The sequence below is a fragment of the Sceloporus occidentalis genome, unplaced genomic scaffold, assembly GCF_023333645.1.
Source record: "Sceloporus occidentalis isolate IW3139 unplaced genomic scaffold, rSceOcc1.0.p SCAF_15, whole genome shotgun sequence".
NCBI lineage: Eukaryota > Metazoa > Chordata > Lepidosauria > Squamata > Phrynosomatidae > Sceloporus > Sceloporus occidentalis.
Window position 1 is genome coordinate 8,552,910 of NW_028316995.1, and position 25,113 is coordinate 8,578,022.

At 38.8% G+C, this 25,113-nt stretch overlaps 1 protein-coding gene across 1 annotated transcript in view; it reads right to left on the reverse strand.

Annotated features, from left to right (window-relative positions):
- Positions 1 to 8,570: 8,570 nt before the first annotated feature.
- Positions 8,571 to 25,113, reverse strand: part of LOC149303215 (protein jagged-1-like) — a 28,318-nt gene continuing 11,775 nt past the window's right edge. The window contains exons 4-26 of the mRNA XM_089481498.1: positions 23,979 to 24,233; positions 23,669 to 23,729; positions 20,261 to 20,391; positions 19,700 to 19,819; positions 19,115 to 19,228; positions 18,878 to 18,991; positions 17,223 to 17,336; positions 16,616 to 16,662; positions 16,287 to 16,460; positions 15,667 to 15,817; positions 14,891 to 15,055; positions 14,502 to 14,615; positions 13,938 to 14,051; positions 13,741 to 13,854; positions 13,338 to 13,454; positions 12,833 to 12,860; positions 12,121 to 12,206; positions 11,500 to 11,613; positions 11,119 to 11,228; positions 10,661 to 10,900; positions 10,258 to 10,389; positions 9,483 to 9,633; positions 8,571 to 9,028 (exon numbers count right to left, since the gene is read on the reverse strand). Coding sequence (XP_089337624.1) covers positions 8,571 to 9,028; positions 9,483 to 9,633; positions 10,258 to 10,389; positions 10,661 to 10,900; positions 11,119 to 11,228; positions 11,500 to 11,613; positions 12,121 to 12,206; positions 12,833 to 12,860; positions 13,338 to 13,454; positions 13,741 to 13,854; positions 13,938 to 14,051; positions 14,502 to 14,615; positions 14,891 to 15,055; positions 15,667 to 15,817; positions 16,287 to 16,460; positions 16,616 to 16,662; positions 17,223 to 17,336; positions 18,878 to 18,991; positions 19,115 to 19,228; positions 19,700 to 19,819; positions 20,261 to 20,391; positions 23,669 to 23,729; positions 23,979 to 24,233 — 3,224 coding nt within the window. The remainder of the gene's footprint in view (positions 9,029 to 9,482; positions 9,634 to 10,257; positions 10,390 to 10,660; positions 10,901 to 11,118; positions 11,229 to 11,499; positions 11,614 to 12,120; positions 12,207 to 12,832; positions 12,861 to 13,337; positions 13,455 to 13,740; positions 13,855 to 13,937; positions 14,052 to 14,501; positions 14,616 to 14,890; positions 15,056 to 15,666; positions 15,818 to 16,286; positions 16,461 to 16,615; positions 16,663 to 17,222; positions 17,337 to 18,877; positions 18,992 to 19,114; positions 19,229 to 19,699; positions 19,820 to 20,260; positions 20,392 to 23,668; positions 23,730 to 23,978; positions 24,234 to 25,113) is intronic.

The following is a 25,113-nucleotide window of genomic DNA, read 5'->3' on the forward strand; positions in this document are numbered from 1 at the left end:
TCAGCTCCTTCAGGAACCCAGCTTGGAAATGTATTACAACGACTGACATGACTGATTGCACTCCACAGGGCCCCTCAATGGACGAATAATACGTACAACTACCATACTTTAAGAAAACAAAAGTAAAGGCAGCTTCTGGTTAAATATGAGTGAAACAAAGGGTCTGGACATGATAGGAAATGAGGTGGATGCACCAGTTAGTAATAAGGTGAGCTGGAGTTGGCTGACTCAAGTCTGTCTGTACACACAGAAGTCCCCAGACATACACCACAGTTCAAAAGTTTGGGGTCACTTAGCTGTTTTGATGGAAAATTAGGATATTTCTCGCTGTGCTAACATAATTACAAAAGAGTTTTATAATGATAAATTAGTCTTTTAAATTTACACTTGGATTAGCGAACACAATGTGCTATTGGAACACAGGAGTGATGGTTGTGATGAAGAGCCTCTGTACGCCTATTCCGTTAAAAATTTGCAAAAACAATTGAACCAAGTGACCTCAAACATCTGAATGGTTGTGCATCTAGAAAGACCCATAGAAGCTACAGAGAAAGGGTAAATACCATCCTGGCTGCTGGATATTCCCTGTCGGCTCTATGTGGAAATGCAAGTAAAACATAAAAAGCTTCAGACGGTGGATCACAGGAGACCCCTTTACCCCTCTTACCAGCCCTTTCCTGAGCTCTTGTAAATAAACGCTGCAAGCGTCCAGAGAACCTTATGAGAAACCATGACATCAGCAAAACATCACTGTTTGCATAACTAATTTTAACCACTTCGTTTATTTTAAGCTCCAGTAAACTTAACAAACACGACTGGGGAAAGTAGGAAGTAAATAAAGGAAACCAAGTCATGCCGGATCCAGTTTCAGAAATTCTCAAAATTTCAGTTTCCTTTTGTTTGTCTTAGTTTACTTTTCTCATGACTGTTATTTATTCTTTATAGAAAGGATAAAAGGGAACTGCTCCTCATTTTAGTAGACTCAGACATAAATTTGTTTCCGAAAATGAACTTTTCATCTATAAATAGCTAAAAATAATAGACCTTATTCAAGATAGCAAAAAAGCTAGGGTATGGTTAAAGTTTCTCCCCAAAACTCATTACTGTATGCTGTCCCATATGGTAGCATATGTGATGGCTGCGCAGGTGCCAGGGGCCCTAGTTATAGCTCTGCCTAGATCCATTATTATATCTTCACCATAGGTAAGTGTCTTCTCCCCGAGAATAAAGCCTGGCTGCTGCATATGTTTGTCAACTTGTTGGAGGATTTCTTGGTTTATGCAAGTTTATGGTGTCAAGCTCAACCACTACACAGCCCTGTGGTTTGGGCTTATTTGGATCTAAATTGGGGAGCGGGTAAGATTTATGGCAGTCAGTGCTGGCTGAAGTACAATGAGCAACGCCAGCAAAAGCTTGAATGTTCCCCAGCAATGCTTTGGGATATGCTTTGGGATATGCTTTGGGATACTATTAAATGGGGGCTACTAATGAACCCTCAACACCCATCTTCCTTTCCTACTGCAAGAGGCTCGCAATCCGGTGGGCCTGCAGGCGGAAAAAAAGACATTTGCTGGCTGTACGATGACTGTTGGTATGCAACGTGCCAATTTCAGCATGAATGTTCCTATTGTGGAGGATCACATCCTGCTGCTTCCAAAAAATCAACTCCCTTCCTGCCCCTGTACTTTCCCTAGAAGGCTACGTTTAAAGTAAGAGGGGCTTGTCTTAGGTGGTCTGTAATAGAAATGGGTACGGTCGATCAGGTTGCTAATATCCTCTTCAGCACATATTCCTGTTTATGATATAGTGGTACAGGTAACTTGCTCATCGTTTCCATAGGGGTATGTAACAGATCCTGGCTGTCGCAGGCACAGTGCCATGATTTCTTTGCCGAGGCTCTGCCTGATTGCAGGTGCTAACTATATATTGTCAAACATGCTGTTTGGAGCTTTTTGGCAGAATGACCAGTAAGGATGAAGTCATAATCATATTCTCATGAGTGCAAATATTTCTCATACATAGCAACTGCATTTTCAAATGAAAATCTACCGTTTAATTCCCCTGCTCCATTCTGTACTTGTATATTTTCCACGGATATATATATATATTTCTACCCCATGTTAATTCTGGCTTTCTGTGGTATCTTTGTATTTACTTATTATCTAGTTCTTTTGAGAAATGTCTTTACATGTTCTTATTTTATGTGTGGAATGTTATTATTTATTCATTACAGCAGGACTTCTTAACGCACTATAAAGGCCCAACCGCAGTGACCATACCTGGGAGCTCTCAAGTTATCAAAAAGAGTCTCTGGAATTAAGAGCCGATTACCTTCTAACTATTGCCAAAAACCCGATGTAACCGATGTTATTATTAACAGACAGGGAAAGAAAAAAGTATAGATGGGGTAGTCCTGCCCACTGGCAAATTCTTTGTATAATTACAGGATTATTTCTAATATTTTATGTTCCTCTTTACAGTAAGACCTCATTATCCTAATAGTTCATCACTTCTTGTTTCTATGTGGTGCTGCCTACGCACTTGCCGTTGTGCACGACAGAACATGCACGGACAATGAATGAGCCCTTTAATGTGTGTGCAGCGTTTTGGTATTTTACAGAGGATGGAAATTAGCAAAATGATTTCCTTGGGGTTGCGCTGATCGTTTTAAAGGTCTCACATTTCAAATGCCAGTGAAAGTTCTAGCGATCGTAGATACGGTGAGGTTTTGAACTATACCACTAGCAGTACAGAGTCTCAAAATAATAGATGTTGTGGTCACAAGAGCTGACATTTCAGGATTTGCCCCATCATTCTATGACTGTATGCTTTGGTACTTGGTTTAGGAAACCACATTGCTTCCTCAAACAGCGGTCACTTGAAAAAATGGAAATAATCCTCAGAAATGGGATTTTTTTGAAAGTATGGTGTAATAGCGTGTATCATCTGAAACACCCTGTCTTAAAAAACATTTCATTATATTCTGACTTCGTTGTGTTTTAACAAGTCCACTCAATCATTGTTTTGAAAGGATTTGCTTATGAAACATAACTTTTTGTTTCCATCCTTTAAATGAAATTTAACAAGTTTTGACACTAGTGCACTAGAGCCACCCATATTTAATGGTCCCATTTAATAAATATAGGAGAACCATCCAATAAATATGGGTGGAACTAGGGCACCCTGACCCATCTAGTCTGCCTGTTTTTCCTGATGTAAAGACTCAGACCTTAATCAATTTTTGGTCTCGTCTTAGATTCAAAAAAATACGCTGGGCTGCCAGTTAGGTGGGAAGAAACAAGTGGATTTGTTCAGGCTCGCCCTGTGGGCTTATTAGGAAACTGATGATGCTCTGCCCAAAGTGCTCCAGGAAAACACTATATTGTTTATCAAAAAGATGAATGAGACAGAGACTCTTACAGTCCTTGTGATAATTTATTGTAATGCCACAGTGGATACAGCAGTATACTCCTGTACAGGATCAGAACAAAAAGTGGCAAACAAACCGAAGCATTACACGTTTCGCATACATTTCTTTGTAAGTACTCACTCCCTCTCTGCTATTGTGGAAAATTAAACATGAAGTGGGTATAGTTGAGAACTCTCCGGGTTTGGCCTGGTGTCTCTGGGTTAAGGCCTCTGGGTCAGTTTCTTCTTTCTCTTTTGGGCCGTGGCCACTTCCCACCTACTGTACTCCCCTCCGCCTCTCTACACAATAAAGGCTTCTGGGGCTAGCTGCCCGCCCCTTTCCATTGATGTAGATTTGGGAAAATGGGCAGCTTACCTTAACAAAAAATGTCAAAATGGCTAAATACAGAGAAGCCGTAAAACTGCAGGAAAATGGGAGTCTTATTACTTGAAACAGGAAGTTTTCTTGTGTGTGAGTGTTCCCATGTTGTGTAATAAGTTCTCTGAAAATGTAATAAACAATGTATGAATTATACAAGATTCCCACACTATCCCTCCACCATTGTAAAGCTATCTAAATGGATATATTTTAATAAATGCTTTTATTGCAGCTATTATTAAACAAAAAAGACTGATCCCTTCTTCACTGGGAAAGCAAGTCTATTTCTGTTCTGGTTTGATGAATCATGTTTTGCAAAGAATAAACATACACCAGCAGTGGGACACTTCCTGTAGTCCATTTCCCTTTTTTTTTTTTTTTTTAAATCCTTCCTAGCCTCCTTGACACTTTGAACTCTGTAATTACCATAAAGCCAATAAAATGGAAAGTTCAATCCCCACATTTCATGTTGTTACCAGCGTTTTAGTTTCCCTCTTTACATCTAAGATGTAAAGGTTTTATTTAACCCACTATCTATTCCATCGGGTCTCCATGGGCCAGAGCTTGTAAAACACTAAGTTGGCCCACCCAAGTTTTAAAGTTTTTTTCCATAGAAAAAGAGGCTATAAGTTTTAAATTAGAAAAAAAAAAAGGCTGGAGTAGTTTATGAAGCTATTCCTTTAAATGTGTTATTATCGCCAAGAAATCTAGACTTGAATTTATAACTAAACCTTCTGTTAATCTATTAAATTAAGGCAAAAGTAGAGCAAATGATTTAAAATAGATGACCTTTCACACTTAGCCAGGCCAACAATATCTATTGGGCAACATCAGACAGGCTCAAAAATGATGTCTTATTTGCGCACATATAAGCAGTCAGAAGAACTGAAAAAACTGAAGAAGCTTGACTATATCAAGAGCAGACATGCAACATATTGCCCCAAATGGGTCTTTTTTCTCGTACTTATGTGACAAATAGAGTTGAACATTTGCTTATCACTGCCCTGGCAAACGAGGGATGACCATACCTACAAATCTAGGAGGATCAGTCGCTAAAGCCAGTGGTTTAGCTGTAGATCATTCTAGGAGCTTACCATTGGAGGGGTAACAATGGGAAATCTAACAGGTGCTACAATGTATCAGTGCTCTTAATAGTTAGACTAGTCTGAAGATCATACACATTGCAGGCCAACAGTCTCTAAAAGAACTGGTCCTCGCGTAGTCATCCATTGAGTGGTCAATTTCAGGCAGTTTTTTTTAGGATCTTGAGTGCAAAACAAAATTTAACAGAAAATACAGAATTTATTTTATTAATCCGTATGGTTGTTGGGTCCTAATTCTACCAGTATACACAACTGAAGAAAGTGGCCATCCTGCCAAAATTTCCCCGAGGGCAATGTGTGAACTAATCCCAAATCAAAGATAATCATCTATGATTCTGCATCCCTGTTTTGCCCAGCTAAAGTTAGTGTTTTTTTTAACCTGCCATTAGACTCTACTGTATGAAGAAAGTGAATGTGCCCCTAATACTTTGATCTGGACCACTTGCCATCATTGAAGGGGCCATGAATTATTTTGTATCAAAGAATCCTACAGGAAGATGTAGGTCTTTTCATCAACCAAGCCAGCTTTTAGACTTTGCAGATAAACCAGAAATTAATAGTTTGTGCTTGGAAAACCCACAAATGTCACAGAGTTAAAGCGGTACGGCATGGATAAATTGACAAATTCCTTCAGGAAGCTCGAGACTGACCAAAATAATTACTGCTTAAGGCTAGGTTTCCACTTGGGTTTTTTTTTGCTAAAAACGCCCATAATACCGCCAATTCAGCCACACGGCGTTTTATTAGTGAAAAAACGCTGCGGCCAGATGTTAGCTGTTCTTCAATAGGAAATCGCACAATGCCATATCCACTTGGCGTTTTTCTGTTTGGCGTTTTTTCAGTCCTCTTTGGCATTTTTCTGCTTTCTTGGGCTCTGTGGCAGTTTTTAAAAATCGCAGCATGTTGACACTCTGGCGTTTTTTGCAAGGAAATCTTGGCGTTTTTCTCCAATAGAAGTCAATGGGAGAGAAAAAACGCCATGAAAAAGCCATGTGGGTTTTGCCTTGGCGTTTTTTTCCCCACAGTTACAATGCAGAGGATGGACCCAGTATCTGTGTGTCCTACGAGAAATAGGCTGGAAACAAACAGTTTCACACAAAACAAAGTTCATATTGAATTTTACACCATTTGGAACAAACATGCCATTACAAACAAACATACCCAACTGGATCCTGCGTGCCAAAAGCAACAGCATACAATTTGCACGATCATTTGGGGCCAATCTTCCTAGAGGAACAGACATTCGGAATAAAGCATGCTTTACAAACCACAGAAAAGAGACAAAAGGGTCCGCCAGGGCGTTTAAGTAGAACTCTACCAAGGAAATGACATCAGGAGGGGGCAGATACTTGCCATTTATGCTAATGCCTTTTAGCTGGGTGACAATTCTAACGTGTAAAGGCTGGAAAAACTGCCTAAGGTCAAAAAAGCAATTTCCACAGACAGGCTAAAACGCCAGAAAAAACTCCAAAACGCAGGTAAATGCAGTGGCAGTTTTCTTGGCGTTTTTCATCAAGAAAATAACGCAGGACAAAAACCCAAGTGGAAACCTAGCCTTAAGGGTGGCCTAGCCAGGTTTAGGTCTATAGGTGCACGTTATATTTTACATACATTTGTTTAATGATAACATTATGTAGCGAAACAATGCATTTCTTCACCCAGGTTCCATTTTATCTAATATAAGACAAAAATGTAAATATAGAATATGATACTCACTGTTCGTCTTCAAGAGAGGTGGCACATTAATAATAGGGGACCTTAAAACCTTCTGCGTGATGGTTTTGGCTCTTAAATAAATATGGTTCACAGGAGCACACCAATGAATCTTTCTAGATATCTAATATTGGGATTTGGTTGATGATCTCTTAGCCTTCAGCAGCATAAAATATGCAGCAATGAGAAAGACTAAGGGCAAATAACATTTCCACACAACAGAATGTCGATATCGTTTATGAACTCCCCAAATATGTATACTTACACAATATATTGTAAGCAAAAAAGCAAACAAATGTTAGGTTTTCATACAAAAGAAATTTAATAAATATTACTTTCCAAAAATTTGTTGCCTGAACAGTACAACAAAATTGTATTGAAGTTTTATATAACACTAATATCACAATACAGGATATCTTTAGCATCTCAGTGGCTAACTGCTGATCACTATGTTTAGGTTTTGAAGTGTACTTAAGCAAAGTATTTTTTTTTTTTGTATACCATCTACAGTAGCAGGGGTGTTACAGTCAGTTGCTGTGATAAAAAAATCCTCTTGTACTCCACTCCACCACTGCAGGTGTGAAGTTATTCAATGTTAAGGCAGGCAGTGTAAGGTATGGAAAAGCAACAGTGATCACTGGATTTCTACTGTTCAAGTATTCAACGACTAGCTTAATGGAATACTCCCTAGTATCACCAGATAAAAAAAAAATATTAAAAAAATAATATCTACAAGTGGTTCTGTAGTACATTTTCATATTGGAAAAATTATATGAATTTACAAAAACAAAAACAGTATTGCTGTGCTTCCAACTTCACACTTTTTTTTTCATTTTTATTTTGCACACCTTATATTTCTTGTACACAAAGAAATAACTCAATTTACTCCCTTGAACTGCCTTGTAGCAGAATATCTGCCAGTCACGTTTTATTTTTTTAAATTTTGTATTTTATAATAAGAAAGCCAAAGCAGCAAAGACTGTTCTAAAGTCTAACTTTCAAAATGGTCATTCTTAACTTTACAAAACAAAGTCTTAAAGTGATACTATATAAAGGTGTTTGATTTTTTTTTTTTTTTTTTTTTTTTTACATGAGACATTGTACAAAAAAAACAAAAACCAGCAACAAGGTATCTGAGCCCTTCCTATTCTTAAAAAATAAACTATTTTTAGAACACCTTAATTTTGGCATATAGGTAACATGTAACATGAACTGAATTAAAAAAAAAAATTAAGCCCCCCCAAAAGCTTACAAAAGCTATCAAATACCTTCAACTCTAAACAAGTATAAATAAAAAGGAATGATATTTAAGGCTCTTGATTATTAAGTTAATAAATCAAATATACACAGTGATTAATAAAAAATAAAAAAAAATATTTACATTTCTATACAAAAAAACTACTTGACATTTCTTCATTTTACCAGCAACAGCTGACAGTCCCTCCCAACCCCTTTTCCAACAAAAAAAATAAAAAATAAAAATAAATACATTTTCGATAGTTGCTGTGGTTCTGACCTACAAAGGCACTTTTTAGATACAGAACTAGTTGTACATCACCATAAAAACTAATATACACAAAAATAATAAATATAAATAAAATTATTCTAAAGACTGTATTCTTACAGATTCCTGCTGAAAACCTTGAAGCAAAATTAAGAGCTAAGACATTTCCAAAGGCTATACAATATCATACGATGCTTTTCCACAATGTTTCAGCTGCAGTGGAGTTTACATTAGGGCACTTTTGACTAGTTTTGCATAGATGTGAAATGCAGCACTTAGTATTCCAGCCAACCACAGCAACTATCATTGCCAGTGTAAGCCAGCTTGTCAAAACTTAAATTAACATAGGGATTCTAAGTAAATAATAGCCTTAGACTCAAAATATTACACAACAGTTTAAGAACTAGAAATTCCGAGCCCCATACAGCAGATCACAAGCCCTGCACGGCAGTGCCGCTGTCTGCTATACAATGTATTCCATTCGGTTTAAACTTTGTGCAGTTTCTAAGTCTCTGTTGTCTTGTTTATTTGTCCAGTTTGGCTGTTTTGTGGGGGTGCTGTTGGGGGGCTTTTCGTCTCTGTCCACCAATGTGTAAGCTGGCTGCTTTGCAAATCGGGCTTTCTGTTGGTGCTTGTCCATGTCGTCTTCTTCTACTTCAGAATTGTGTGTCCTTATTTTTGCAATTTTGGAATTTTTGTTCTCGTACTCTTTGATGGGAACACCGTTGGCCCCGTGTTTATCTATGGGATTTTTGATTTGGTTCAGCTGCTCCCGCACGTTGTTGGTGGTGTTGTCGTCAGAGGCCGTATGCATGTGGCTACTTTGCTTTCTCCGCTTCCGAATGCACCAATAAAAAGCCGTTACCAGGCAACAGATCCAAGCCACGGTGAGAACGGAACTCAGCAACGGCACCAGAAAATCTATGGAGAATGGAGAGCAATTAGTATTGAATTTCACCATTTAACAATGCTTCACCCTGCTGTTAGCATACCTTTGTAATTTAACTCTTAATAAGTCAGGATTAAAAAAAAAAACCCACGAAGTATCACAACCTCATTTTTCTCATGGCTTATTGGTACCAAAGGCGGATAAGATTGCATAAAAATAAATTGTTAAATGAAATGCAACAACTAAAAATATATATTTTCATATTTATAAATATGTATTTATTTAATAAAAGGAGTTGCGTTAAAATAGGCCGCAAGACATTTGGGACAATTACACTGGGATACTACTGAACTGAAGAGAAGCATGATCTAGAAGTGTAATATCCTTTCTGAAAAGGGTGTTTAATCTATTCGTGTTAATATTTTATATTTATTTATATTTTATAGTTGCCTAGAGAGCACTCTATTGCCTGATCATCATGCTCACCTGTCTTGTTCTTTGTGTGTCTTCTCTGCACTCTGACCTCTGCCACAGATGCGATGAATGTATTATTTTCATCTCGTTTGCTTACTAGTTCGATAATTCTATCAGTGATGTCTTTCACGGGGTTTCTGCCATCCTGGCCTTCTTCAGCAGACTGAAAATAAAAATTCAAATAAATAAATAAATGAAAAGCATGTAAACAATCACTTTTTTTTTTCAAAGGGAGCAGTAAGCCAGATTTGTACTTTGTAATGTTCCCATCAGCAACGCTACCAGAGATGACTTTTTTTTTAATGAAATGACATGGTATTCTGAGAACAGCTGTCAGATTTCACAGCAGGTAAACAGGTTTAGTGAATCCACCCATATTTACACGCACACCAGTATCTTTACATTCCCTGCAGGTTTTTGCCCATGTTTATATACTTCCTCTCCCCGACAGTACTGGCGGCTGGCAGGGTCCATTATGCCCATAATGTCGGAAGCTGTGATCTGACAATGTGTATCGACACTAATAGAGAGGGAGCAGGTGGCATAAAGTGACCAGAGTAAGGTAAGTAACATTTACTTAAGATAATTGTCCAAACCTTTCGTAATGGTTAAAAATAAATTTTACTTTAATTCAACGTCACTTTAACATGGTATCAGAAGGCATTGCTAAATCATATAATGCGTTCAATCACTTTATGGTAGCGCTGGTTTAATACACGCATCACTGTCATTGTATTTTATGTTTTAGTATAGTGTATTTTTCCATAAATAAAACCTTTCTACTCACTATAGCAACATGTATTTCATTGTTTGCCAGAGGAGACGGCTCACAAGTGATGTAGATGGAATATTCAGCAGAAACATTCTTCAAAACGTTAAGATTCCTCAGTTCGTTGCAAATGCTCTCAGTAGTGAGGCCCTAAGAAGACAACAGAAAATGTAGTGATAAAAACAAATAAGTGACAACCTTGGAGCGAGTGAAAAACTAACTTATTTGCATAAGAAGAAGCAATTTAAAAGAAATGTTCATTAATATTCCAAAAATGCTTCTGACTGCCACTAGGCTTTTGCAGAATAAGATACATAGGACTTGATAATAAAAAGTTATTTCCTAGAATCCATATGCTTGTTTCCCTAGCAGAAGCTCATCCAAATGCTATGTCAGTATTTAACTCTTCATCTTCACTTACTGGAGACATCATCTCCTTGTTGAATGTGAAAGTGATGTTGGCACAGCTGCGGTCTTGGTAACTGGTATTTGCGTTGCACTTCGTCTTCACCGGTGGCTGGTTGGAGGGCCAGCATTCTCCCACTCCAGTGCAGGGAGGAACGAAGCAGTGATTGTCTTTAATGGGAACACAGGACTGTCCAGTAGGGCACTCACTGCCACTTATACTGTGCATTTCACAACGTTGAGGGCCGCACCACACCTGGGAAAAAAAATGCATAAATAGTCAATATACTATGCTCCCAGACATCCAAAAGGGGCACCATGTGCATAAAATAAAGTGTTAAATGTATTCATTATAATGGCATTGCCCCTGAAACAGAAGTTAACAGAGTCTACTACTGGAGAAAAAGTCTCTAGCGCAAAGAATGCTAATCAAATAAAATAGCATTTAACAATGTAGAATGAAAAAACACGTACCTTTGAGCATGTAACCTTCCCGTTCAAACACTGGCAAGCATTGCAGTCGTCATCCCATTTTGCACCATCTGGCATTATATGACCACCAGTTATGCAAGGCCTTCCTGTAACTTCACAATCAAACATTGTGTTAGCACGTAGCGTCTTCATTTAAACAGAAGTGTAATATTATATATTATAATATATATATATATATATATATACACATATACACACTTATGACTTAACCCTAACCCCCAGATCGATGGAACATTTATCATTCTCACCCAAATAAGCTGTACCCCGAGAGCTTAGTTACAACAGAGCAGCAAGATAAAGTCCAATGTCAACTTTTGAGTTAATCCTTCCAGGCCATGACAGCATAGAAAGAGAAATCCCTACCTTCTTGACATCTTGGGCCAACACGACCAGGTGGGCAAACACAACGGAAGCCGTTGATCTCATCAATGCATGTAGCTCCAAAAGCACAGGGGGAAGACTGACACTCATTGATATCTTCATGAAAAGAAAAACAAAAAAAATTATTATATCAAGTTGCATAATGTCATAATTGTCAGACATTGCAGAGCAAAACCAAGAACTTCATAAAGTTGTTCGGTCATTATCAGAGAGTAGGCTATCTTTACATTTTTCCAAACCTTTATAAATAGATTGACCAGGCTGAGCACAGATCAACAGACAAGACTATGCACTATAATGTTATATACAAAATAGATTGTGCGTGATAAGCAAGAGTGCAAGAGATGCTGGATACCACCATGATTTATTGGATTCAGGCATTAGACAGCCACAAACCCTGCCATTGTGCGGCCAAGTCAAAAATCATCCAAAAACTCATTATGCAATTATAGGTCCAGCAATGTGAGTTGCTTTATTTAGACTCCATAGTAGGAAAAATAAAACAAAAAAACCCACAACGTTCAGAGTGTTGGTACTATTACTCTAAAAACATATCCCCTTTAAGATTATGTTGTATATAACATGCAGAGATTTAATACTTACTAATCCTGCAGTCTGGGCCAGCAAATCCGGGGGCACATTCACAGCGGTACCAGTTGTCTCCATCCACACATGTTCCACTGTTGTAGCTACAACAATAAAATCAATATATGAAGTATGCACATGCAGTTTTTAGGTCAACTCTTTAAGGACAAATGACACCATGTTGCAATGCAATGTCAAAACACGACTTTACAACTGTTCGAGATCTGTTTAAATAACACGCAGTACAACAGAAATAAGCCTATGTAATGTATGGGGCAAGCCTAGAGTGGTTGTTGGGAGCGTTAGGGAAATATGCAAAAGGCCGTGGTGTAGTACGTGGAGGCAAGAAAGTCACTGATTTGGTGAAATCATCATCATTTGAGACACAGGAACTATGGACATGTAGCCCACAATCACAGAAAATGAAAATATAGGGTTCCTCCACCAGGGGAAGTTTCAAAAATAAAATTATGTTTTCTATGTCCCGTCTACCCATTGTACAGCGCTACAGAATATGATGGCGCTATACAAAAAATTCTAACTCTAGATTATGCTCTATTTTCATTGGGTGCTTATTAGCCTTATAAAAAAAAAAAGTTAAAAATACGACTAAGACTATTCGGTATGAAACATTTTTATAGGTCGTATAGACATATTAACACCCAATTACTTTTGTAACACTCTGGTGGAGAGTTGGAGCCCCCCCCCCTCTTTAAATGGTTATACTTACCATGGATGTGGATTGCAGTCATTTGTATCTAAAAAAATAAAAAATAAAAAAACATTAAGAAAGAAAGCAAAAAAACCTTCTAGGTTTGCAAATTCTGTTTCTCTATAAACAAAATTAATCATGCGCATGCTATAATTGAATGTATTTAAAAAAAATGTGAAACAGGAAGAGATCCTTATATTTAAAAAAAAATATAAAAAAAAAAAAAAAAAAAAAAAAAGAGTGGAAGCAGAACCAAGTTTTTGGTTAAAAAGAATGTAGGAAAAACAGGACAACAGCTGTCTCTAGTTAGCCGATTTGTAACTTTCTCATGCCCAGGTCAAACCTCTGTTACTTAATGTTATAAAGAAAAAACAGAATTCAGGTGATGCTTAAGTTAACATCAAAAAGCTCTTGCGTTCTGGTTTTAATTTAAGGTATCACAGGGTGGTAGGATGAACTGGCCGTCTCATCGGATAACCCCCGCATCACCCACCCGTCAGCAGAAGAGCTAAAGCAAACTTACTCTGAGAGCATGTCGGACCTTCCCAGCCTTCTTTGCAAACACAAGTGAAGGAGTCCCCACGGACTACGCAAGTTCCACCATTGAAGCAGGGATTTGGCAAACAGCTGCTGTTTCTTGCTACGAAGAAAACATTGCAAAGTAAGCATGAAAGCCGAGTAGGGAACAGACAAGTAATGAAAGCAAGCAGGATGTTTTCCTTCTTTTAAATAAATTTTCTGCACTTTATTGCTGGAGTCGGCAAACTCTAACAGCATAACTAGGGAAAATACAATAAATACACCAAACACAATAAATAAAACCAAGCTCTTTTCGCAGGGATGGACTTTACATAGCTTATTGCCCAACTCTCCCAGTTTGATGAATATAAGGTAGGGGTATAAAGGTAGGGATTGGGCATTCTTACCAATATTACATGTTGTGCCCTCCCATCCAGCAGAACATATGCATTTGAATGTATCGCCTTCATCATAGCATGTCCCACCATTGTTGCACGTGGTTTCGTCACACTGGCTGTCCTCTGCAGGGAAGAAAACACAGATTTTACATAGGGTTTAAACCCAATGTCACCATTTAAGGCTTACTAGTGGAAGCCAGACTTACGGGAGTGGCATGTTTTTCCTTTCCACCCATTCTTGCATTCGCAGTAAAAATCGTTAACCAAGTCCCGACAAGTACCTCCGTTGTGGCAAGAATTTTTACTGCAGTTATTGATGTCTGAAATAACAAAAATGGATGCTTAATCGTTTACTCTCACAATGCCCATTAGTCTGTTTATCCAGAAAATTGGGTAGTATCATCATTATTTTAACCCCAACCTCACACAACATTCACCAGGTGACTCGAATGATTCATCTACAGGATCTCTTTAACGAGGCTTTGAGTTTTACATATATTCAGGCAGCAAAACTTGGCAAATTCACTATTCATCAAGTTCACAATAATTTATGGCTGGCCCAATAAAAGATAACTCAAATTCCCTTTACACTTAGCAGACTGTCAACTGACAGCCTGGTGATCTGCGGCAGCGACTTGTGACACTCGTCATGTGCTTTCACAAACACAATAAAAACGGCACAAATTAAGTTATCAATTCTTACTATTTTAACGTGCTTTCACGCCAAGATTTCTTAGAAATAGCCCAGCGTACAGCCGATTAGCACTTACTCGTTTCACAGTATGTTCCTTCCCATCCTTCGCTACAGATACATTTATAAGAGTTCACTCCATCAATGCAGGTCCCGCTGTTCCTACAGGGGTTGCTTTCGCAATCATTGATATCTGCAAGAAACACAAGTATTGTTACCACCCGCTCATAAGAATAATAACCAAGGATATTATCAATCGCAGCAACCCAATACCAATGTATTCACAGAAGCAGTTAATTTAATAACCTAGGACTAGGCATACAAACACGCACGGTTTACGCATGAATCACCGTTTCACAATTACAAACATCTGGACAGCAGAATAAAAGTACGCAGGCTGTCCAACTCAGAATCAAAAACGGTAATTTAAGGCGACCCCATATAAGTGCATACAAAGACAGGACTTACTCTCATGACAGTAGGTTCCTGTGAAGCCCTTGTTGCACTCACAGGTGAATTTGCCACCCGGTTGGCTCTTGCATTTCCCATGGGGGCCACAAACATTTGAAGAAATATAGCGCACGCCTTCTGGGGTACTATTTGAAGCCACTGCCACGGTACAACTGTCAATCACTGGAAGAACAAAAATAACGTTATTATATGTTAATACCTTATTACGCGTGGGAAACGGTTCATATTTGGGTAAAGCTCCCTTCACCGCCCAGCAGCACAATTTAAAAACGCCTGCAAAAAGGCAATGAGACTTTCCTAGGGGTTCGTAAAAGTGATCATTTTTGAAACATTAGCTCTAATGGCTGCAGCCATCAAGATTTTTCTAGCCTCAGTGCTCAATTACCTAACAAGTTGAAACAGACTCTAAACGGATTTAAATTGGAGTCGCCAGAGCTGCGTATAAATACCAAGTAAAGCAAACGAACGCTTTCAGTCTAAGAATTTGCTTCTTTTGTCAGGAGTAACAATTGCATTGCTCACACACACACACACACACACTTAAAATTGTTCTGAAAATGTCACAAAGCAGAAACCAGGTTGATCAGAAGTTTACTGCTCATGGAACACGGAGCAAACACTGCTGAAAGAGTAGAGTGGAAGCTCCACAAGCAGCTGGAAATTATTAGCACATGGTGTGGCTCATAACCACTTAAACGGTCACGAGTGAAACCATGAATGGGACAACCCAACCCGAGGAGCTCACGCTAAGCCAACCAGCGGACTTCACCTACCTTCACAAGGGGTCGTGCGACAATGATCTTTTAAGTGCGAACAATTCTTCCCCTCATAGTCCTCGGAGCAGTTACAGAAGTAATCTACGGCGAGGTTAAAGCACTGGGCTCCATTCTGGCAAGGGTTGGGCTCGCAATAATCTATATCCAACTGTAAAATATTGAAGGGGAAGCAGAAAGAAACAAAGGTTTTATTATTATCCTATTCAATGCTAAAGAGAGCAGACACTCTGGAATCTGACCTTTCCATCTAACTGCCTCCATTAATTTTACTTAAGGCAGAATGTACCGAGCCTAGTTTGCCTAGATCTGAGCAGACAGATTTGGGATATAAAACAGCCAACTAAAAGGCCAACTGTGAACATACAACAAAACTTAACATGCAAACATTTGCGATCTGTTTAACTGAATAGATCCGATTTCTTCCACTCACCCCCACCCCACCAACGCTTTATTGGCAGACAGCTGTTAGGAGTATAACTTTATAGCAAGCCTCAGTGAGCACAAGGTATTCAGCATACAAATCATTAGAAAGAGGGGAAAAGAAAAGAAAAAAAAAAAAAAAAAAAAAAAAAAAAAGGGGCTCTGTTATCTGTGGCTTGGATTTCACCTGCGCTCACCTGACAGAGGTTTCCTGAGAAACCAGCAGGACACAAACATTGAAATCCATTGATTTCATCCTGGCAGTGACCTCCATTCAAACAAGGGTTGCTAGCGCATTCATTGACATCTTTCTCACAACGATCTCCAGTATAGCCGGGTGGACATATACAACGAAACCCATTAACAAGGTCCTGCGGTGACAAAAAAAAAATAAAAAAAAATCAAGGATTAAATACAGATTATTATAAAAGTCAATCTCTACTAAACTTTCCTATGGACCTCTTTGCCATAACCCGCCGCAGAATAAAATGTATTACTAATGCCATTCCATGAAACAAAATTTTACCCTGCAGCTTCCTCCGTTTTGACATTGATCGATGCAATCGTTAATATCTGAAAAGTAGACAAAAGAAATATAACATTTTAAAAAAAGGCCAAAGTTACACACAGTGCAAAGCTTTGTAATGCTACCGAGAGCCACAATCGTGCAGCCCAAACCCAGGGAAACCAAAGGGTTAATTTGGGATCATGAACCACAGTATGCCCCCTTCAATGATGTTGAAAGAATGCAATTCTGTATGGTTAGGCTAGATAGAACTTTTGTTGAGTTTCCTGCATGCTTTCCTTTAGATAAGAGTATTATAATGGGTGGGAACCTTAAGGAGCACTTTCTACTAGTCTAGAATCACTTCACATCATTGTTTTAAACGCGTTATCAGAATAAGACCACGCTACAGGCTAATAAGTCCGATAAAATTCTATATTTTCTTCCCAGACTGGCAACTCCCTTTTTTTTTTTTTTTTTTTTTTTTTTTTTAAATTATGTCAAATAGGAAAACCTGCCTAGCTAGTTATGAGAAGTTTTTTTTTTTTTCTTCTACAAATAGCTGGCGAGTTAAATATCGCCTAGAAAATGAAGTCCGGAAACAGAGCCCTTGTTAAAATATGCTTACTTGTGTCACAGTTCTGACCCGTCCAGCCAGGAACGCAGTCACAATAGTAGCTACCGATCAGGTTTCTGCAAGAGTTTGCATTCACGCAAGGTTTTGCTTTACATTCGTCGGCATCTATAAAAAAAAAAAAATAAAAAAAAATATGTATATAAAAAAACTGGTAATAAGAGGAGATGGATCGATTTGCAGATATCTATAGTTTGCTGTGTATTTTTACCACAGATTTATTCTTTGTTTGCTGGCATTACAGAATGTAAGAAGAGCTCGCAATCTAATAACTGAAACGGTTGCATGGACTTTGATGGCAGATAAGAGCCCGTCTAGTCTGCCCATGCATCTGGTTTGCTGGTTTCCCAACCAAAAATCATCATGTTTGTACAGCAAGTTTCGCAGAATTCTTAGTTAAACACTAAAATCTAATCTAAAGCAATGCAACACTGATTTCTGATTACCCCCCCCCCCCTTCCAGCCATACAGCCTACATTATAAACATAATCCGCAAACACATAAGTTTCCAATTATACCAAGAATACCGTCCCCCTCCTTCCCTATTGTCTTAGAGTGTCTAAATTTACTCTGGGGTTTTACAAATAAACACACTATAAATAACCTCAGTAATAATAACTACACCAAGAAAAACATGTGTGTTTGATTTTACCCGTTACATATAGGGGTACGACGTACATTTTTCAGAAAGTATCTAGCGATGCTGGCCACACACTCTCGCTGCCCGGCACCAGCACATACGGCGTTAAACATCTCACTTAGATGACTGGTATTTGTGTGATCGCTCATTGGGAACAGTTAGAGGCAATTGACCATCGCAGAGTAGAACTTCCTCGGCCATTGTCAGCCAGATTAGAGAGTTTTGAAAAAGAATGCAGACAGCTCATTCTTCATGAGATCATCCACATTTCGGAGCCCAGCTGTAAACTCCTTGGTCTGTGGGAGTTGACACGGCTGAAAAGATACTGCTACTTTCCCACAGGACCAAAGAGGGGAGAACCCGAGATCATCGGAGATTGGATTTTTTTTCTCTCTACAGCACGGTGCTTAGTTTAAGTGGTTCACATACACTGCGTTGTTTTTGGTTAACTGTTAATCCAAGCCTTTCGAATACCAGCAGATGAGATTTTATATATTATATATACACACACACAAAAAAAGTTTATTTTCTAAAGAAATGCCCAGTAAAAGCAACAATGCTGTAGAAAGAAAATCCAGAGACACACCATATAATACATTATTAAATGCAATGGCTGCAAAGAATGCCAAACTTTTTTTTTTTTTGTTAAAGGGCGTGAGCCGTGAAATTAAAAGCACTTTTTCCGCCACTGGATTGAAAATAGTTGTTTAAAGCAAAATATCTTTACTCCTGACAAAAAAAATCTAGTTCTCGGGTTTTTCTAGATTCTTATGTACCAAACTTGGGGAGGTTTGGTAAAATTGTGGAATAAAATATTCCGGTATCTTACACCTCTCATATTTTGTACATTATCAGTGTTCACACTGAAACGATATATCACGCTTTTTACAAAGCCCCCCCGCGCACACTTTTTGCATTGCATTGTAGACACATAAGGGATGTCCAAGGTGAAAAATTCATAAAACCAAGATGCCCCAATATATGTATTTAATATAATAATTCTAGTTACCTATTTGACAGGTTTTTCCTGTCCACTGAGAAGGACAAGCGCATTTAAAGCCATCCACCAGATCCTGGCAGGTCCCACCATGTCCGCAGGGATTAGGGGAGCAATCATCAATGTCTACAATTTAAAGAGGTACAATGTATTACAATATGTGGGCACAGCAGTCACTTTTAAAACCAACGTTTTTCAGGAAGAATGTAGTCATGTACTTGGCATATGTAGAATAAAAGCAATACATACTGATGGTGCATGTAGGGCCAGTCCAGCCTTGGGCACAATTACATTCAAAACCTAGAGAGGTCTCCAAGCAACTTCCTCCATTGTGGCAGGGATCAGAAAGACAGGCATGTTCAGCTGAATTAAACAAAAAACAACCTTAATTGTTAAGCAGTCAGGAATGTCACAGGGAACAGGGGGAGGAGGCGGTGGAAAAAGGGAAAAAAAAACAAAAAACACAACTTTCACTGATTCTGCTCTTTAAGAGAGACCACCTTGCTCTCCACGATGTGACCAGCGCTAATGCTTCTATATCTTATTCTCATTAAGACCGCTTGGTTTAACACAACTTCAAACAAGGAGGAAATAATCTTTCATGCTAAGCTGACCTGATAATAGCTTAGATCGGCTTGAGTCTGAGCCAGGACTAACACAGATTCCCATAGCCTCTTGAGAAGCCTTCATCGCAAGAGTGGAGTGGAGAAAACCCACACGCAAAACTAAAACATCTAAAATGCTTTAACGCTGGATGAACCAACAACACCCATTCAGAGAACCAGCGACAATACTATCCATCAAAAAACAAAAAAAAACAAGACATAAACTGACCAATTTCACAGTTTTGACCCGAATAACCCTCAGGACAGGAACACTGGTATTTGTCTGGGCCCGTATTACTGCATGTGCCTCCATTCAGACAGGGCTGATATGTTCCGCAGTAGTTCAGATCTGTGAATAGGACACAGTTAAGTCGCACGTTATGTAATAACTGTGGTTGAAAATAAAATACATGTATACATCAAAGCTGGCAATGGCAACAGGAAGACTGGAAGTACTTTGTTGTTACAGAGTGTCATTACCTTCCTGACAAAAGCTTTAACAACAGTTTCACACTGGAGAACTAGGCTGGGCCGCTTGCAGCCCAGCAAGCAGTTTTTGGGCAGTAACGCCTATCACGTTCAGCAGACCGAGTCCCTGGGAGTGATCAGAAACAGCCAAGGACCACACACTATACGGCATCCCTGTTCTATACAGGCAAGCTATTCTTGCATTGTGTGGAGAAAGCCAGTATGGTTTACTTTAAAGATCAGTTGACGATTGCCAATTTACTGCCGGGGCGTTAATATAACCAGGGGTTTACATCACAGTTTATGGGGTAATTAAGCATACCTTTATCACACAGCTGGCCACCCCAGTTAGTGTCGCACAGACACTGCCACGGCTCGATGCATGTGCCATGGACACATCCAGGGTGCGGGATGCACTTGTCACAGTACTGGCCTTGCCAGCCGTATTGGCATCTAGAGAAAGAAACGAAAGAATTTAACATCACATCAGTGTACCTTGAAATCTCAAATCCTTTTCATAATATAAGAAGTCATTCCGTTCCTGAGAGGGTGTATTTGGTAGTTGTCTTGTAAACAAACCTACTAGAGGTTTTGCCAAGGTCTCCCCGCCAATCCCATGACAAAAGAATAACTGTTCTGGGAGACCCTACATGGTGCCATTGAATACAATAATAGTCTATTCTCAGGTCATTCAAATGAGACTTGGTGGGTGGGTGTACACTACAAATCAATCTCCAGACTATGTCAGAATGGACAATCAATTGCGTGTAAAAAGAAAGTCCTCGAGAACAATGAAACCCCTGCTTTTCTGTACTAAAAAAAAAACAAAAAAAAAAAACACAACCCAATGCATGTTACAACAAGTCTTTTTATATAATGAAAAAAGTTAGGTATCGACACTAAAATAAATTTGTATTTCTGAGGACAAATTATAACTGTTCATTTTGGATTCGCCAAGTAAATAAGATCTACCTCCTGGCCTCCTGACCCACGGTAAAAAAAAAAAAACAAAAAACAAAAAAAAAAAAACAAAAACATTCGTCAAGTCCACAGACTAATGAATGATTTAAATTGAACGCGGACAGTGTGGATGCCTAAAACAAACACGTTAGTAATACCCGAGGCTATAACAGACCCCACCACCCCATCGAGCTTTAAAATTATAAAAATAAACTATTTGATAGAAGTCATACAGACTTCAAAACATTAATCAGACTGAGAAGATCCATAGTATGGGAAAGTTAGTGTTTTCAAAGGATGGTGGGGTAGCAGTCGGTATTTAAATTCCTGGTAAGGATTAGGATTGTTTTTCTAAAGGTTATCAATCCGATCTGTATTGTTTGTCTTATCTTAGATTTAAATAGCTTTAAAAAAATAATAAAATTGTAACTTTAGAGAGTACATTACCCGATCTTCCCATTTGGGAAATATTTTAGTTCACCTTCTATTGCTTATTGTCATATGACAGAAACAAACGAAGATATATTTCATCTGATGTATTGAATAAAAAAAACAAACAACATTATATATCTCCTAAAAAGGGTGCCACTATAGCTTGAGGCCACTCCACTAAGAAAACATCACTCAAATAAAAATTATGTATAGTAATCCAAAAAGGCTAGATTTGTTTTTATGCTTTGAGGATGCATATGATCAGGTTTCTCACGAGAACTATTTTGCTTAAACAATCAAAGAAGACTTATTTTGTTAAAGGTCTGATCGCCTAAAATGAACCGGAACCACGGCTATTAAAAAAAAAAAAAAAAGAAAATGTAGAAAACGTCCTGGCATTTTTCTTTTGGAAGAAGAATTTGGTTATACGCTATAGAATTTCTTCCTGTACTTTAACCACATAAAGAACAAAAGAAGTCATCTGAATTGAACACAATAAAATGGCAGATCTACTGGGATATGGGGCGAGTGGTTCTTATCTGCCACCAAAGAAAAAGCAAATCATAAAATATCAAGACTTGAGTTTGTATGGAATGGGATGTTACTATTCAAGGCCTTCCCCGTTACTTTAGATTGCAAGCTCACCTCTCCCCGCATCAAGCTTTCTTCCAAAATATGTTACATACACACACAGGGCCGGCCGAAGACTTAACGCCGCCTGGGGCGAAGTTTAAAATGCCGCCCCCCGCCGACGCCGGGGGGGGGGGGCGGCATTATCTACCCCCCCCGGTACTTACTCTTAAACAGTCCTGCGGCGAGTCTCCCTGTGCTGCCACGGTGCGGGCTTGTAATGCTGAGCGCCGGAAATTCGCGTCACTTCCGGCCCGGCGCTCTGCATTACAAGCCGGCACCGAGACCGAACAGGGAAACTCGCCGCAGAGGAGAGAGAGAGGGGCGCCGAGCGGGTAAGCGAAAATCACTCGGTGCCCCTCTCTCTCTCCTCCGCTTCAAAAAAAACAAAAAAAACCCGCTTGGGGCGGCAAAGTGCCGCCCCTTCTGAAGTGCCGCCTGGGGCAATTGCCCCAGTCGGCCCCATACACACACACACACACACACACACACTAACCATAAAACTATGCTTGTCCATTGCTGCTGTATCCCTTAATACCATATATTTTTAAAAAGATTAATTTTGTTCTACAGATTTTGAACACTTTTTTAACCAATCCATCAAGTTAATCCCCCTGAAAAAGAGATACCAGGACATTTTCTTTTTTAAATATGCAAATACAGCGTGGGAAAGTTGCACCTTAAACAAATATGATCACTAATGCATGTTTGGGCATTGAGTGGGAGGTGAGATGCAAAAAAGGGAAAGGCCTAAAAATCCATAGACAATGCCTTTGCTTCTATGCAGAGACACAGTGAGACATGTTTATTTTGGTGACAACAGTACAAATCATTAGCCACCTTAAAGCTGCCATTCATCTCATGATCTGGGATTAGTGGAAGATGATTATGACAACTGTGGGTGACATCACACCTACAGAACATCCAAAGTGATGAATGTCAACATAAATGTTTACAGGAAGTATTTCCATACCACCTAAACCCAAATAATATGGGAGGAGAGCCAAGCATGATACGGTACACGCCAAACTTAATCCCAAGTTTCCAGTCTATTTACACAACACAGACCGTAAACATATCGTGATAGTACTAGAGCGCACAATGCAGCGGCGGACTAGTCTAAAATGGTGAGATAAAAGAAGATCTGTAACTCTAAGTCGGGCCAATATTTTAATTATTAAATTGTTCGGGTACGTCTAAGACTTGCTTTCCATTGTATCTTCGCCAGGACGCAGTCAACTTCAAAGCAAAGCAACAAACAGTCTCTACTGACAGGATTCCATACCAGCTATTAACCTCTCAGCACTCAAATGCTGGCTCACAAGAGCAAAGAAACCCATACACTTTACTAATCCCGTTCTAAAGAATGCCGGACTTTTTTTTTTGCCTATTGATGGGCTTTGGGTAGGTTGGGTGGGGGGGGAGTGGTAGTGAAATTTGTTAACCTTTGTGGTGCCAGAGGTTCCAAAATACATTGTACATCCAAGGACTGACTAATACAGCAAAAGTACTTTCCAGAGACAAAATTTCCTAACTTGGAGCGACTTTTGGCTGCAGTTCAACTTGGATCATTAAATCCCAAAAATAGGAGTGCTTGAAACTGTGCTTCAAGGTAACAGACGTGTACAGTTGTAACATTAACTTGAAATTCATTTAAATAAAAAAAAAAAAAAAAAAAAAAAAAAAGCGTAATCCAATAGTAATTTACCTGCAATCTCCTGGTGTCTTGCAAGTACCGTGTTTTGGACTGCAGCCTTGGCGACATATTGCTGAAAATAAAGCATAAATACAGTGTAAATGTCACCGACATTCCAAGCACTACATATATTTGGAAGTAAAAAGTTAAGGTCTATGGACTTGGAAACTCTGCTTATTTTCTGTAAGAGTTTGTTAGGACTTTCCTCCTACTTAATGTTGAACAGCAACTTTTCCACATTTGTTACCATTGTCCATGCCTCCCACTACAAAAAGATATAGTAAAATTCCAAATGGAACATCAGCCAAAAAAACAAAAATACCTTTGTTGCATTCAGGTCCCATCCAGCCTTCAAGACAGGTTTTGTTTCCGTTCTGATCGCACGTATAATGTCCAAAGAAGTCATCTCTTGGTCGACAAAACTTGTTGCAGCCAAAACCATAATAATGCTCGTCACAAATTACTCTGATTTGGTATTCAAATTGTGTCATTGCGGCATTCTGCTTCAGAGTCTGCCATTGTCGGCTTGGGTTAATCATCCCGGAGTGAAGGGCTTTCTCTATGAGTTCGCCAGGATCTATTTATATATATAAAAAAAAAAATTATATAATAAATAAAGCTGCATATTTCTCCGTTTATATATATATATATATACACACACACACACACACTACTAAAGACATACCACAAACTCTAGGGTCATATATACTGATATTTTTTTATGTCACTGAACAATATACAGACTATATTTACACACATTTCAGACCTGCATAAGAAGAATCATCGCTAGTATATTGCATGCCAATGTTCTCAATAAATAGCCCGATATCTCTTAAATAGAACATTTTAATACACCTTATGTAATTAGTTTGCAAACTACACGTAGTGTATTTTCAGGAAAGCTGAAACAGACATAACAGCCATCTTATCTAAAACACTGGCCTGTTTAAAGTTATAACGTGAAATAATATTTCACAGTAGCCCGGAATATTGTACACATCTGTGGTATTTCACTCGGTACTTCAGGGCTTATGACTTAAACGATCTGACACAGTCTTATGACCTTAAGTAAGCACTACTGACTGCTTAGTGAAGAATTAGCATAAAACATTTAAATTGGCCTGTACACAGTGAAAACGCACAAGGGTAAACTGCTTTCCAAAGCAAACACAGAAGGAACTGAAAAAGAAGCCCGTAGATGGTTTCCTAAAGTGTCTGCCACCGAATAATAATAAAAACTTTAAATAAAACAAATATGCTTGTATGTTCTGCTGTCCTGACACACCATATGACCATGCTTAAGATACCTAACCTGGTTTAGGAATCTATATATAGGTTGACTATATTGTCCATGGATTGTCCATGTTCTGTTTAGGTGACAAAGCCACCGACGAAGTCCTACACCGATTAAGGTCATACATAAATATGGCCCATGGCGCGAGTTAATTCGCTGTGTA